Source organism: Panthera onca, chromosome B2 (genome assembly GCF_046562875.1).
Source record: "Panthera onca isolate mPanOnc1 chromosome B2, mPanOnc1 haplotype 2, whole genome shotgun sequence".
NCBI lineage: Eukaryota > Metazoa > Chordata > Mammalia > Carnivora > Felidae > Panthera > Panthera onca.
Genome location: NC_138343.1, coordinates 21,008,299 through 21,022,343, shown reverse-complemented (window position 1 = coordinate 21,022,343; position 14,045 = coordinate 21,008,299). Strand labels below are relative to the sequence as shown.

Sequence of the window (14,045 nt, the reverse complement as noted above, 5' to 3'; positions counted from 1 at the left end):
GGCATCGTGGGTTGACCCAGAGAGCCTGTGGGTGTCTCATAACTCTAAAGGTCAATGTTGCTTCTCTCATATTTGCTGGAGCATATCTTCCCTGCTAATGATTTTCTTGCTTGCTTTTCTTTTCTTTTCTTTTTTTTTTTTTTTTTTTGTATCTAGGCATATGTTTGGTGCCTAACACAAAATATCTTTGGAATAAAAGGCTGCCCACCACCATCCAGTCTCCCAATAACAACCCATTCCAGAGAGCACCGTACCCACCTTGCATTCTCTTTCCTCCTTGTCTCTACCAATTCTTGTTTCATTTCATTTTATAAGATTTTTTTTTTGAATTGTGCTGAAATATAGGTAACGGAATTTGCCATGTGCCACTTAGCCATTGAAAGTACAATTTAGTGACATTAATTACATACACGGTGTTGTACCAGCATCACCACTATCGATTTCCAAAACTTTTCTACCACCCAAACAGGAACTCTGTGAGCATTAAGTAATAACTCCCCATTTCCCCAGCCCCTGATAACTGCAATTACACTTTCTGTGTCTATCAATTTGCCTATTGTAGATGCTTCATATAGATGAGATCATACAATATTTGACCTTTTGTGTTTGGTTTCTTTCTTTCTTCTTTCTTTCTTTCTTTCTTTCTTTCAAGTTTATTTATTTGGAGAGAAAAAGAGAGTGAGATGAGTGGGGGAGGGGCAGAGAGAGAGGGAAGGACAGAATCCCAACCAGGTTCTGCACTTCCTGTACAGAGCCCAGTGTGGGGCTCAAATTCACCAAACGTGAGATCATGACCTGAACCGAAATCAAAAGTCAGAGGCTTAACTGACTGAGCCACCCAGGCACCCCTTGTTGAGTTTATTTCATTTAGCATAATGCTTTCAAGGTTTGTCTGTGTTATATCAGAACTTTATTCCTTTTTTAGGACTGAATACAATGTTTTGTTTATGCATCTGCTGATGGATGCTTGGGTTGTTTCTACCTTTCGGCGATTGTGAATAATGTGGACAAGTATCTGTACACTTGTTTTCAGTTCTTTTGTCTATATATCTATGAGTGCAATCGCTGGGTCATATGGTAATTCTACGTTTAGTTTTTGGGGGGAGACACCAGCTTTTCACAGTGGCAGCACCGTTTTACATCCCCATCAGGGTTCCAGTTTCTCCACATCTTCACCAGTACTTGTTGCTTTCTATTTATTTGTTTTTGATAATGACCATCCTAATGGTTAGAAGGTGGTATCTTACTGTGGTTTTGATTTACATTTCCCTAATGATTAATGATGTTGAATATCTTTTTACATGCTTGATGGCCATTTGTATTTCTTCTTTGGAGAAATGTCTGTTTAAGTCTTTTGCCCATTTCTTAAATTTGGTTGTTTGTCTTGTTGAGTGTTAGGAGTTCTTTTTTTTTTTTAAAGTTTTTATCATTTATTTTTGACAGAGAGAGAGAGAGAGACAGAGCACGATTGGGGGAGGAGCAGAGAGAGGGAGACACAGAATCTAAAGCAGGCTCCAGGCTCTGAGCTGTCAGCACAGAGCCCCATGTGAGGCTGGAACCCACGAACCACGAGATCATGACCTGAGCTGAAGTCGGATGCTCAACGGACTGAGCCACCCAGGCACCCCTAGGAATTCTTTATATAATCTAGATAATAAACCATTATCAGATATTTGATCTGAAAATATTTTCTTCCATTCCATAGATTCTTTTCACTTTCTTGATAATGTCTTTGGTGCGCAAAATTTTAATTTTTTTTTTTTTAGTTTATTTGTTTTGAGAGAGAGCAAAAGCAGGGGAAGGGCAGAAAGAGAGAGAGAGAGAGAGGGAGAGGGAGAGGGAGAGAGAGAATCTGAAGCAGGCTCCATGCTGATAGCAGGGCTTAATCCCATGAATCGTGAGATCATGACCTGAACCAAAACCAAGAGTCGGATGCTCAACCAACTGTGCCACCCAGGTGTCCCGGGGTTTTAGCCCTTATATTTAGGTCACTGATCAATCTGAGTTATTTTTGTGTACGGTGTATGAGAGCCCAACTTCATTCTTTTGCATGTAGGAATCTCGTTTTTCCAGCATCGGTTGTTGATAAGTCTGTTCTCTCTCCCATTGAATGGACTTGGCACCCTTGTTGCAAATCATTTGACCATAGACACATGAGTTTATCTCTAGACTCTCAATTTTATTCTGTTGCTCGATTTGTCTGTCCTTATGCCAGCACTCCACTCATTTGATTACCGCAGTTTTGTGATAAATGTTGAAATTAGGAAGTGTGAGTCCTCTCAATTTGTTCTTCTTCTTGTTTTTTTCTTTCAATTTGTTCTTCTTTCTCAAGATTCTTTTTGTTATTCATTACTTCCTGCAATTCTATGCAAATTTGAGGATCAGCTTTTACATTTTCTCAAAAAAAAAACTGCCAATTCTCCTTTGGTTTCTTCCCTTAAGGAAAATTCTAACAACTGCCTTCCTCCCCAAAGGCCACCCTGGTGCCAGCTCCCCTCAGGCCCTCTGCCTGATCCTTATCAGAAGTGTTGGTCCTACCTGCTTCCCAGGACTGGTTAATCACCTCCTCAGGTGCAGACTGCCAGGAGTTTGGTCCACTCAACCCTTTTATCAACATTATGCATATGAGGTTAAGTCAAGTTTGAGTTCCTACACATGAAGCTCCTTTTGGAAGTTAAGAACCCCTTTGACTTGGAGCTAAGGCTTTTTTTGAGCAGTATTAAGGAAGTACTGGGCAAGCTGGTGGGGTTGGGGCTTAGTGGCCATTTCTACGAATTGAAATGAATATGCTTATATTCTATCTCTGCCCTTTTTTGCCTGCTAATTCCATTTATGTGGACCTTTGGCATGTTGGCTATTGTTTCAGCATTAATTTGTTGAGCACCTAATATGCACTAGGTTTCACAGTGTAGCAAATACATAAGAAGCTCCAAATCCATGACCTCAAGGAACTTAGAGTCTCATGGGGGAGTTTGCATGGCATAAAAATGTTCCAAATATCTCAAGCGTGGGCATGGTACCTTATTTAACGTCATGATACATCTTATAGTATCACTATATATCATCTTATAGTGAGCCCTTATGTGATTAGGGCTCAGCCAAAGGACAGACCCACATGAGCTGTAGTGCTTCCAAGAGGTGTGTGGATGAGGCAATATATAAATTGGGCCTTGAAAGCCAGGTAGAATTTTCAGAGGAAGGGAAGAAGGGAGAGGGCGTCCTAGTGGGTACAAGTGGTGTGCTTAGGGGAGAGAACCACAAAATCCAAGACAAGGTGGGAATAAGTTTAATATCTCTGCCAACCAATCAGAATCTGTCTTAGTGCAGTCTACTCATATTCAAGGGCAGAGTAGACCCAGCTGAGGGTGGGGACAAATTGAGAGGGCCCTGAATCAAAAGGAATTGTTTGGAGTCATTGATGTCCCAGGACCTATGAGATCATCTTACACAGCTTTGGTAACCACTGCCTTTCCAGTTTCTAGAGGACTCCTTGTTCTCAAGGTGAAGGCAGAATATGGCTCTCACATACACATCAGCTGGGTGCAGGTGCTTGGAACACCACCCCCTCCCACCCCCACCCTGGGCACATCCATCTGCCTCCAGCTTTCATTCTGTGGCCACTACCTCTTGTCACCACACACCTGGAATGACTGAAATGGTCTTTCACCTGATCTCTCTGCTCCCAGGCTCACCTCTGCTCCAAACCACAGGGCATAACATTGTCGTCTAATGTGCTTGCAACAACATCAACATCATGGGGGTCCTTTGCTCAAGAGTGTCTTAGAGCTTGGATCTAGACTTTCTCTTCATGATCTTTCCAACTTTAAGTGTCCTACAAACTTCCTGCTGTGCCCATAAACAAAGCAATCTCATGCGCTTCATTTATTCAGTCTTTCAACCATTTCCTGACCACCTACTATACCTCAGGCATAGACAGTGTGACGAACTGAACTGTGTTTCCCTCAAAATCCTATCCTCCAGCACCTCGGAATGTGACTGTATTTGGAGACAGGGTCTTTAAAGAGGTGATTAAGTTAAAATGAGGTCAGTAGGATAGACTCTAATCCAGTCTGACTGGTGTCCTTATAAAAGGAGGAGGAGTTTAGGACACAGACACATGTGGAGGGAAGACTGTGTGAGGACCCAGGAAGAAGGCAGCATCTGCAGGCCAAGGACAGAGGCCTCAGAAGGAATCAATCCTGCCAACACCTTGATCTTGGACTTCCAGCCTCCAGAACTGAGAAAATGAACTTGTGTTGTTTAAACACCTCCGATCTGTGGAACTCTGTTGTGGGAGCCCTAGAAGATGAACACAAGTGCCTTGCCCAGCCTGCTCAGTAGTGGCCCCTCTCTTCTGACATGCCACACACTCCCTCCACTTCCCTCACATGCCTGCTCCTCTGGCCTGCCCTCATCTAGCCTGACTCCCCACTCGAGCCCAACTCAGCCCCTTCATGTCTCTTCTCTGACCACCGCGGCCGCAGGGTTTTTTCTCGTCCAATGACAACATCTATTCCAAATTATTCTCTAATCTTCTTTGGTGCATTGTCTTCTCTCCCAAGACCATAAAACTTCCCAACATCCATGGGCTTTCCCCCTGTCTCCTATGAAGAGAGAGAGCTAAGGTGCGAAGGAAGGGAAGGAACCAAGAGTGACTGATTTCTGTGTGTTTGCCTGGAGCCACTGGGCGGACTGTGGTGCATAGTAAGACAGTAAAGACTGAGCGAGGAAAAGATTTGTGTATTTATATGTGCATACACTCTTGTCTTATAAAAATGATATATTATGCAGTTGTCCTTCCTTATCAATGGGGGATCCATCCCAAGGACCCCAGTGGATGCCTAAAACCACAGAGAGTATCCAACCCTATATATACTCTGTTTTTTCCTATATGTACATGCCTATGATGAAGTCTAATTTCAAGAGATAAACAATAATAGACAATAATAAAATAAAAACATTATAAGAATATACTGTAGTAAAAGTCAGGTGAATGTGATCTTTCAACATAGCTTACCATACTGTACTCACTCTGCTTCCTCTTGTGATGACATGAGAAGATAAAATGCCTACGTAATGAGATGAAGTGAGGTGACTGACAGAGGCACTGTGATATAGTGTTAGGCTGCTACTGACCTACTGATGTGCCAGAAGGACGATCATCTGCTTACAGACTGAGGTTGACTGAGGGTAGCTGACCCCCTCAGATAAGGGAGGACTATACTACATACTGTTTTGTAACTCAGTTTTCTAACAGCAACACTCATGGGACATCTTCCATGTCAGTGTTTATAAATCTATCACATTCTTTTCTTTTACAGGATTTACTTCACTTTAGTTTTCTTGTGTAACACTATGTAGTGGCCACAGCTGGAGCCGGGATCCCCTGTATAGAGACTTTGGTGTGGGCCTTCCCAAGACGGTCAGTGAATTTCTAGTAGGGAGACTTGGCAAACACTGTCTCTTTCCAGAAGTCAGGGGTGAGATAACCGTAGGTCTTGGAAATGGCATCAAAAGTGACATGGATCGGGGTGCCTGGGTGGCTCAGTCTGTTAAGCATCCAACTCTTGGTTTCAGCTCAGGTCATGATCTCACAGTTTCACGAGCTCGAGCCCCACATGGGGCTCTGTGCTGGTAGCACAGAGCCTGCTTGGGATTCTCTCTCTCCCTCTCTCTATGCCCCTCCCCCACTTGCACTGTCTCTGTCTCTCTCAAAATAAATAAATAAATAAATTTAAAAAGAAAAAGTGGCCTTGCTGAAATTGCCCACAGTGTCAGTACAGTCCCTGGGTGAGGGGTGGCAGTTGTTAATACTGGCCATCACCAGTAGCTTCTTGGGCACAGGGGCTGAGACAGTGCCTTTGTGGGCAGGGATGCCAGTGCCTCTGTGGACAAGGATGAAACACACCAGCACAGAGCCACAGGAGCTGGCTACCTTGCATGAGACAGTGTGGGGCTCACCAACCTTGTTCCCCTGGTAGCCTCACTTCACAGGGACAATGGAAAGTTTGTTCAGTATCATGGCCCAATGGATGGCAGTGACTACCTCCTTGGAGCACTTAAACCCAAACCAACGTGTCCGCAATAATCTCCGATGGCAACAAATGCCTTGAACCTAGTCTTCTGGCCAGCAGGGGTCTGCTTTACACAAGCATAATCTTCAAGACCTCATCCTTGAGGGGCACCTGGGTGGCTCAGTCCGTTAAGCGTCCAACATCAGCTCAGGTCATGATATTGCGGTTCATGGGTTTGAGCCCCACATTGGGCTCTGTGCTGACAGCTCAGAGCCTGGATCCTGCTTCGAATTCTGTGTCGCTTTCTGTTTCTGCCTCTACCTGCTCACAGTCTGTCTCTGTCTCTCTCAAAATAAACAAACATTAAAAAACCAAAACCAAAACAAAAACAGAAAAACTCTCATCCTTGAGGAATGCCCCCAGAAAAAAGTCAATGACCTCAGAGTCCTTGAGGGGCAGGGAGAAGAGATAGATCTCTTCCAGGGACTTCATCTTCATGTCATTGATCAGGTGGCCCAGCTTGGTGACAGGGATCCACTCCTTGTCCTCAGTCGTGCCTCTGTGAGCTCCCATTCCAGGTCCGTCCTGCAGCACCAGCATCATCTACTATTTGGTGTTTTCTTGAAGATGGAGCTACCACACTCTTTTTAATATGCAATATATTCCATGTATTTCTCTCAGTCTTTTAAAAATTTTTTTATTTTTTTAAGCACACTGTGCACCCAGCATGGACCCAAAGCGGGACTTGAACTCATGACCCTGAGTTCAAGACCTGAGCTGATATCAAATGTCGGACGTTTAACTGACTGAGCCACCCAGGTTCCCCATATCTCAGTCTTTTTAACAGAAAAAAAATCAATGGCATTAATTTTATTAAAACTGTTAGAATCTACAATGTGGGTGAATACATACTTTATTCCAAGACGGGTCTAGGTTGCCTTCAGAAAGCGAGGGTGGGTTAAAACTCAAACTTTCTATGGGAGGGACCATTGAAGCCATCCTCTAGAGCTCCCATATTTTAGAGATACAAAAACAAAGAGCTGGAGGATTTGATGGTTTTTCTAAGGTCACTCCAGTGGTAAATGCTCAAACCAGTGAAGAATGCAAATCTCCTGGGTCCTTCCCACCATACCATAGTGCTGCTGAAACAGAATCTAGGCATCCCTTCCCTGGGGTTGCTATGCCGGGTTCTATTCCTTTAGCTTAACAGTCATTTTTTATTTAACAAGAAATAAAAAAAAAACATGGAACTAAACGTGACCTTGGACGTGAGTTGGTCTAACCTTAGAGATGAGAAAACTGAATATTTCCTGGGGAGGGTTCTGAGCGTGATAAGTATGTCATACAATGAAGTCATACAGCATGTGGCCTTTACGGCCCGGCTTTGCTTAAAATCATAAACCTGAAGTTGTTCGTCTATTTCAGCCCCTCCGGTAGCTTCCTACTGTACTTGCACGAAGCCCACACTCTTTCTTCCCATGGCCTCAAAGCTCCATTCCTGTCTGGCCCCCTTGGCTCATCTTATTGTCCCCTTTGCCCACTGTGTTTGTGCCACACTGTCCTCCTTGGCTGTTCTTTAAACAGCCAAGTATTGATTAAGAATCTCTTTAGCGTAGGACCAACTGGCAGATGTTAGAAGAAATACAACCTTGGTCTTTGATGAACTTATAGTATGTGGGAGTGGGGGGCACGGATAGGATTCATTCATTCCTTCAGTCGTTCAATACCAAATTATTAGCAGTATATATATCCTAGGCCCAGAGCTGGGTACCAGGGTATCAAGTCCAACAGGACAGGGACCTCAAGTTCAGCAGGAAGGAGAGCCAGTTGGAAAATAGCATGGACTAAGTATGGGGATGATTGGAATACAGAGGAGCACTCCCCACATTTCCTGGGGGGCCAGGGAGGCTTCTCAGAGAAGGTGACCCTCCAGTTGTGTCTTAAAGAGCGTGAGAAGTTAGTAGACGTGGAAAGCATCAAGGAGTAAAGCGGAGGTGGCTCAGGATGATCAGAGACCTGGACAACAGCACGTGCAAGACTTGAGTGTGTGCAAGGACTTGCTGCGTGCAGGGAGCATGCTTGCTTTTTTATCTTGGGGGCTCCTCAGAGCAGTAAGAGGAACAGCCAGGCCATGGCGTGCATGGTCTTACAGGCTAAGCAAAAAAATAAAAAATAAAAAATAAAACAACCAAAAAATTTAAAAAAAACCCCAACAAATACAAAAGAAAAAAAACAACAAAATTTTATTCTGCCAGTTATTGGCATTGGAAGTTATAGGTGGGATCAGACAGGGTTTTGTGTTGTTTTTTTTTTATAGAGCTCCTTGGTAGCATAGAGAGCACTGGATTTATTCTTGTGTCACTGCAGCCAGGGGCCAGGTGGGAAATTATTTTATTTTATTTTTTTAACCCTTCGCAGGTGAGAAAACTAATGCTCAGAAAAGCCGAGCAACCTCCCCAGAATCACACAGGTAACGAGCTGGGTGGAGATGGCAGGCTTTCTATCTCAATGCCACAAGGACGGTCCTGCCCCAGCTCCCAGATGGGGATGTCTTGAGCTCACACAGGGCAAGGGAGGATGACCAGAGGGGACAGATGTGAGAGAGCTGTCTCAGAGGCTGATTTGCAAGGACCCGAGTGAGATAGAGGAAGGCATCTGGAATCCTCCAGTTTCTGGCCTGGGCCCTGTAAGAGGTGACGGCGTTCCCCGCGGTGGGGAAACGAAGGAGCTGACGAACGGTAACAAGCATGGGCCTTGTGATGATACAGGGCAGGAAGGGAGCCCGCAGAGCACTAGGGCTGCATGAGAGCAAGCAGGGCATCTGGAGAGGGTATCAGGAAAAGGTCCGAGTGGACCTATCATTTAAAATGCATTTTGGACTAGGGGCGCCTGGGTGGCTCAGTTGGTTGAGCATCCGACTTCGGCCCAGGTTGTGATCTGATGGTTTATGAGTTCAAGTCCCACATCAAGCTGTCTGCTGTCAGTTCAGAGCCTGCTTCAGATCCTCTGTTTCCCTCTCTTACTGCCCCTCCCCTGCTCAAGCTCTCTCTTTCAAAAATAAGTAAACATTAAAATTAAAAAAAAAAATGCATTGGGCACCTGGGTGGCTCAGTCTGTTAAGCATTCGACTTCAGCTCAGGTCATGATCTCTCGGTCCGTGGGTTTGAGCCCTGCATTGGGCTCTGTGCTGACAGCTTGAAGCCTGGAACCTGCTTTGATTCTGTGTCTCCCTCTCTCTCTGACCCTCCTCTACTTGCACTCTCTCTCTCTCTCTCTCTTTCTCAAAAACAAACATTAAACATTTTTTTAAAAGGGGCACCTGGGTCGCTCAGTCAGTTGAGGGTCCGACTTCGGCTCAGGTCATGATCTCAAGGTCCGTGAGTTTGAGCCCCGCGTCAGGCTCTGTGCTAACAGCTCAGAGCCTGGAGCCTGCTTCAGATTCCGTGTGTCTCTCTCTCTGCCCCTCCCCCACTCATGCTCTGTCTCTCTCTCCCTCTATCTGTCAAAAATAAATAAACATAAAAAAAATTAAAAAAAATTTTTTTAAATAAAATGCATTTTGAAACAGGCAGGGAAGCACGAGCTTGTGTTGAGGAAAAGATGGAGGTAGATTTTGGTGACGGTGCACCCACCATCGGTGACCTTGAATATCAGGCAGAGTGAGGCACTTTGAGCCAAGGAGTACAAATTTTTGACTGCGCTTGGGGAAGGGAAATCTGTCAAGGTTGATCTAGGTTGATTTGGAATGGATAGAGAACGGAAGTGGGGAGACCAGTTAGGAGGGTTTGCAATGGTGTGGGGAGGAAGTAATGGGAGCCCGGATTAGGTGGTGACATGGATGTGGGACAGAAGAGGGCGGCATGAAGAGATCAGTGCACATGAGGTCAATATGCTTTGATAACTAGATGTCAGCAAGTTGTTCAAGATCATTTTGAAAGTTTTGAGCTTGGACTGAAAGAATTAAATTCCGCTTTGCAAATGCTGACAAGACAGCAACTGCCTCACCAAGCAGTGTGGCCCAGAGGAAGGCTGGAAATTTGGAGAAATGTCAAGACCAGAGTCACAGTTTGGGATCATCCTCACAAAGGTGACAACTGAAGTCTTGACAAGGGCTGGCATTGTTGAGGACCGGGTGGGCAGACACAGAGCAAGGGGCCAGAAACAGCCTCATGGTGCAGCCTGAGGAGGCGGAGGGGAGGATCAGGGCAGTGGAGAGGGTCGGAAGTCCAGAAGAGGAATTGCGAAGAAGAGGTGGCAGATATAAAAAGTCACTTCAGGATGCCCGGGTGGCTCAGTCGGTTAAGCATCTGACTTCGGTTCAGGTTATGACCTCATGGTTTGTGAGTTCAAGCCCTGCATCCGGTGGGTCCTGCTTTTCTCCAAATCTGCCCCTTGTGGTATTCTCTCTCTCACCCTCTCTCTCCCTGCACCCTCTCTCTCTCTCAATAAAAATAAATAAATAAACAAATAAATAAATAAACAAACAAATAAATAAAGTCAGTTCAAAACCCAGAAACTCAATGATTTAGTTGAGTTGATTTAAAGTTGATTTAAAGCTGCCACTGCTTTAGTATTTCCACCCTAAAGAAAACTTTTCTCCATTACTACTGCTGTGATACACTGGAACTTTTTTTTTAAAATTTATTTATTTATTTTGAGAGAGGCAGAGAGAGTTGGAGAGAGAATCGCAGGCAGGCTCCACGCTGTCAACGCAGAGCCTTACACGGGGGTCAAACTTGCGAACCGTGAGGTCATGACCTGAGCCGGAACCAAGAGTCAGATGCTTCACTGACTAAGCCCCCACGCACCCCATACACTGGAACTTATTAAAAAAGACTTTCCCTTCTCTCTCCTTTTCTCTGTGTCCAGTTGCCTGTCCCTCGCCATGTCTTCCCACAAGACTTTCAGGATCAAGCGATTCCTGGACAAGAAACAAAAGCAGAATCATCCTGTTCCCCACTGGATTTGGATGAAAACTGGTAATAAAATCAGGTACAACTCTGAGAGGAAGCATTGAAGAAGGACCAGGCTGGGTCAATAAGGGATCGCACACAAGATGGCACACAAGTTTATGCTGCATGAAGGTCACGTGTTCCTATCCTATTACTCTGTAAACATCACAACTGCCTGAACAATGGATGTGTTTTATCAGGAAAATGATTTTTCTCTGCTACTGTGCTTCTGCACCAGTGTGTTCGTTCAGTAATAAATGAGACATTTGTTGGGGCGCCTGGGTGGCCCAGTCGGTTAAGCGGCCGACTTCGGCTCAGGTCATGATCTCATGGTTCGTGAGTTCAATCCCCGCGTCAGGCTCTGTGCTGATGGCTCAGAGCCTGGAGCCTGTTTCGGATTCTGTGTCTCCCTCTCTCTGACCCTCCCCATTCATGCTCTGTCTCTCTCTGTCTCAAAAATAAATAAACGTTAAAAAAAATAAATAAATAAAATAAATGAGACATTTGTTGGAAAAAAAAAAAAAAAAGAGTTTTCCAAGTACTAACAGAGACCAAAAGAGAATACAACAAATAATGGATTTGCAAGGTATTCGGTTCTCACCTAGCACAGCCAGGTTGTTCTGAGGGACTCATGGGTTTCATTCCAAAGGGGAATAGGGCCCTACCATGTCCTCAAAGGTGGTATGGCTTCTTTGGGTCCCTGTCTGGGCTCCTCTCTTCCAAGGATTTGACTGGCTATTTCCACTTGACTGGTTTTCTTCTGCCCTCCTTACACACATGGTATCTGAAGTCTGGACAAGAAGGCCACCCACCCAGGGCCTGAGTTTTCTTCTCCTTTGCCCATCACAAGTGACCTCTTGTCCTGGTCAGTGACACTAGGAATCACATCACTCTTCAGATGAGATCTTGACTCTACTCATGGCCAAGAGTACAGTGATGGATAAAGAGATTGCAACCTTATAAAGGATGAAATAATAGGGTGGGGGTTGCAGTGTCTGAGATCAGAAGGCAGGTTTCTCTCAGAGTCAGATGTAGCAAACGTTGTCATGGATGAGGAGGTCAGGACGGACAAAGAGCCTCTGGAAAATGATGAGAAAGGCACCAGTAGTAAGGCAGTTGACCAGAGCGACTGTAAGGGATTTCAGAGTGAGTGTGGAGGAAATGAAAACCAGAGAGACATCTGACCCTTTCTCTCCTGCCTTGGAAATGTTAGGATTCCGCCTTTCTTCCGCATCCCATACACTATGGCTGCTCCCGTTCCCTGCTCCAGTTGCGAGTCCAGGTGGTTCAGCCAGGGAGAAGCAGAGGCCTCCCTGTTCCTTCTGGACTCACTCCCCTCTGTGGAGTGGGGACCCCTCTGCCTTTCTGAGCACCAGCTCTGGAGGCCCACTTGGAAGGTGCAGCCCAGGCAGGGCTTCCATCTTTTCCATCTGCCCTCTCCTTGCTTGCTCCCCTGGCTTGTAGCAGGCCCTGCTTTCTCTACTTCTGCCATCCTGTGAAAGTCCTAAATCAGGACTTTTGAGTTCTGCTGGGCAAGGACAGGAAGTCACACCAGGGAAACAGGTGCAAGCATTGATGTTCGTTTGTTTCTGCTTTGGAACCACAGTCATCACAAGAGACAGTAGAGCAAATCTGAGAACGCGTACTCAGTGATGGATTTTCAGGCTACAGATCTGAATCCCTTCTTATTTATAGTCAGGCTGTTTACCCCCAATCTACCAAACATGCCACTTTTTCTTCCAGGACTACCAAGCCTCTTCTTGTTGAGGTTGTTACAAAGAAGGGACTGTGTCTCCCTGTTGCATTCCACATACGTATGACAAGAACGGTGCTCATTACTTAGCCTCCACCCCTAGAGAAAGTTCCAGGATGGGTCTAAATAGCAGGCAGTCTCTTTCCCCTGACAACTTATTTTCAAGATAACTATTTGTCTCTTACTCCCTGTGGTTATGGTGGTAACATCTTCATGGCTCTATTTTTGGGCAGGATGCTGGGGCTTGGGTGACAGAGCTATGCTTTTGATAGCCATCGATGGAAATAGAATGCAAAAGATTTGGAGTCTAAATTCTGACACTAATTAACAGTATGATCCTAGGTAAGTCATTTCTCCTCTCTGGGCTCAATTCATCCATAAATAAAAGGATCGAGGATGTGCCAGTAAATCTTTAACAATCAACTCTTGGTGGAAGAGGAAAGGGGGAAGAAGGAAGCCCTGATTTGTACTGCTTGTTAATTTCTCTGGTGTAAATATCCCACCAAAGTCAACTGGTTCATAAATTTCCTGAAAATTTAGCAATGGGTTCTGGTGAGATAGTACCAGCCAGTTGCAATACAATTTTGGATAAGATCAATAATACACATTGTTTTAATCCTGAAATTCTTTGATATGATAGATCTAAAAGTCCCTTCAGACTTCAAATGCTACAATCCTGTGATTCCAACACTGGATGATTTTTTTTTTTAATTGCCAGGATACACCCAAAGCCTGATTCACAGACCTCACTCACTGTGTAAGTTCTTTGGCATCCTGAATGAACTTGGCTTTGGTCCAGATTCAGAGCTATCCTCCCTTTTGAGCAAGCAGCTCTGGCCAGAGGCCTTTGAACTAGAGGTGCTCTGAAACTATCATGGCCTGGGAGTTGGGACCTTGGGTCTTGAAACTTCAGGAGTCATTGTTACTGCCTTCACTTGAGTGGTCAGATGGGTTATGATTCATCACCATGTGATTTCAGCCACTGTTTCCCAGGATGCCTGGAAGCAAGGAAGGCCTGGAAGCATGGAACAGACAGAGGAAAAACAGGGAGGAGGAGAAAGGGACGTGTCTAGGGTAGGGCCCTTGCTGAGTCGTAAGCAGGTGTGAGTCACTCCTGTCTCCCTTGGCAGCCACACCTTTTGCCCAAGTTCTGTATGCCAGGTGGAGAATTTGCCTACACCAAGCTCCCTTGATCAAGTCAGAACAGGTTTCCTGAGCAGTCATTCCCATTAAATTAATGGAATCAAAATAAGCTGATGTCTCTTGAAATGTGATTTACGTATTTCTTTTCTGTTTCCTAAGTGCTTACAGAGGACCCTGAGAGTG

At 45.0% G+C, this 14,045-nt stretch overlaps 1 protein-coding gene and 1 pseudogene across 1 annotated transcript; one reads left to right on the top strand and one right to left on the bottom strand.

Annotated features, from left to right (window-relative positions):
* Window positions 1–5,353: 5,353 nt before the first annotated feature.
* On the bottom strand, window positions 5,354–10,133 carry LOC132667884 (small ribosomal subunit protein uS5-like; annotated as a pseudogene).
* A 755-nt stretch (window positions 10,134–10,888) lies between these two features.
* LOC132666402 (large ribosomal subunit protein eL39-like) lies at window positions 10,889–11,240 on the top strand. Its single transcript, XM_060614501.1, has one exon. The coding sequence runs from the start codon at window positions 10,900–10,902 to the stop codon at window positions 11,029–11,031; it is 132 nt and encodes a 43-aa protein (XP_060470484.1). The 5' UTR covers window positions 10,889–10,899; the 3' UTR covers window positions 11,032–11,240.
* Window positions 11,241–14,045: the final 2,805 nt, after the last annotated feature.

Excerpts from the sequence above, each read along its gene's own strand:
- LOC132666402 (XM_060614501.1), top strand. The coding sequence starts at position 10,900 with ATGTCTTCCCACAAGACTTTCAGGATCAAGCGATTCCTGGACAAGAAA.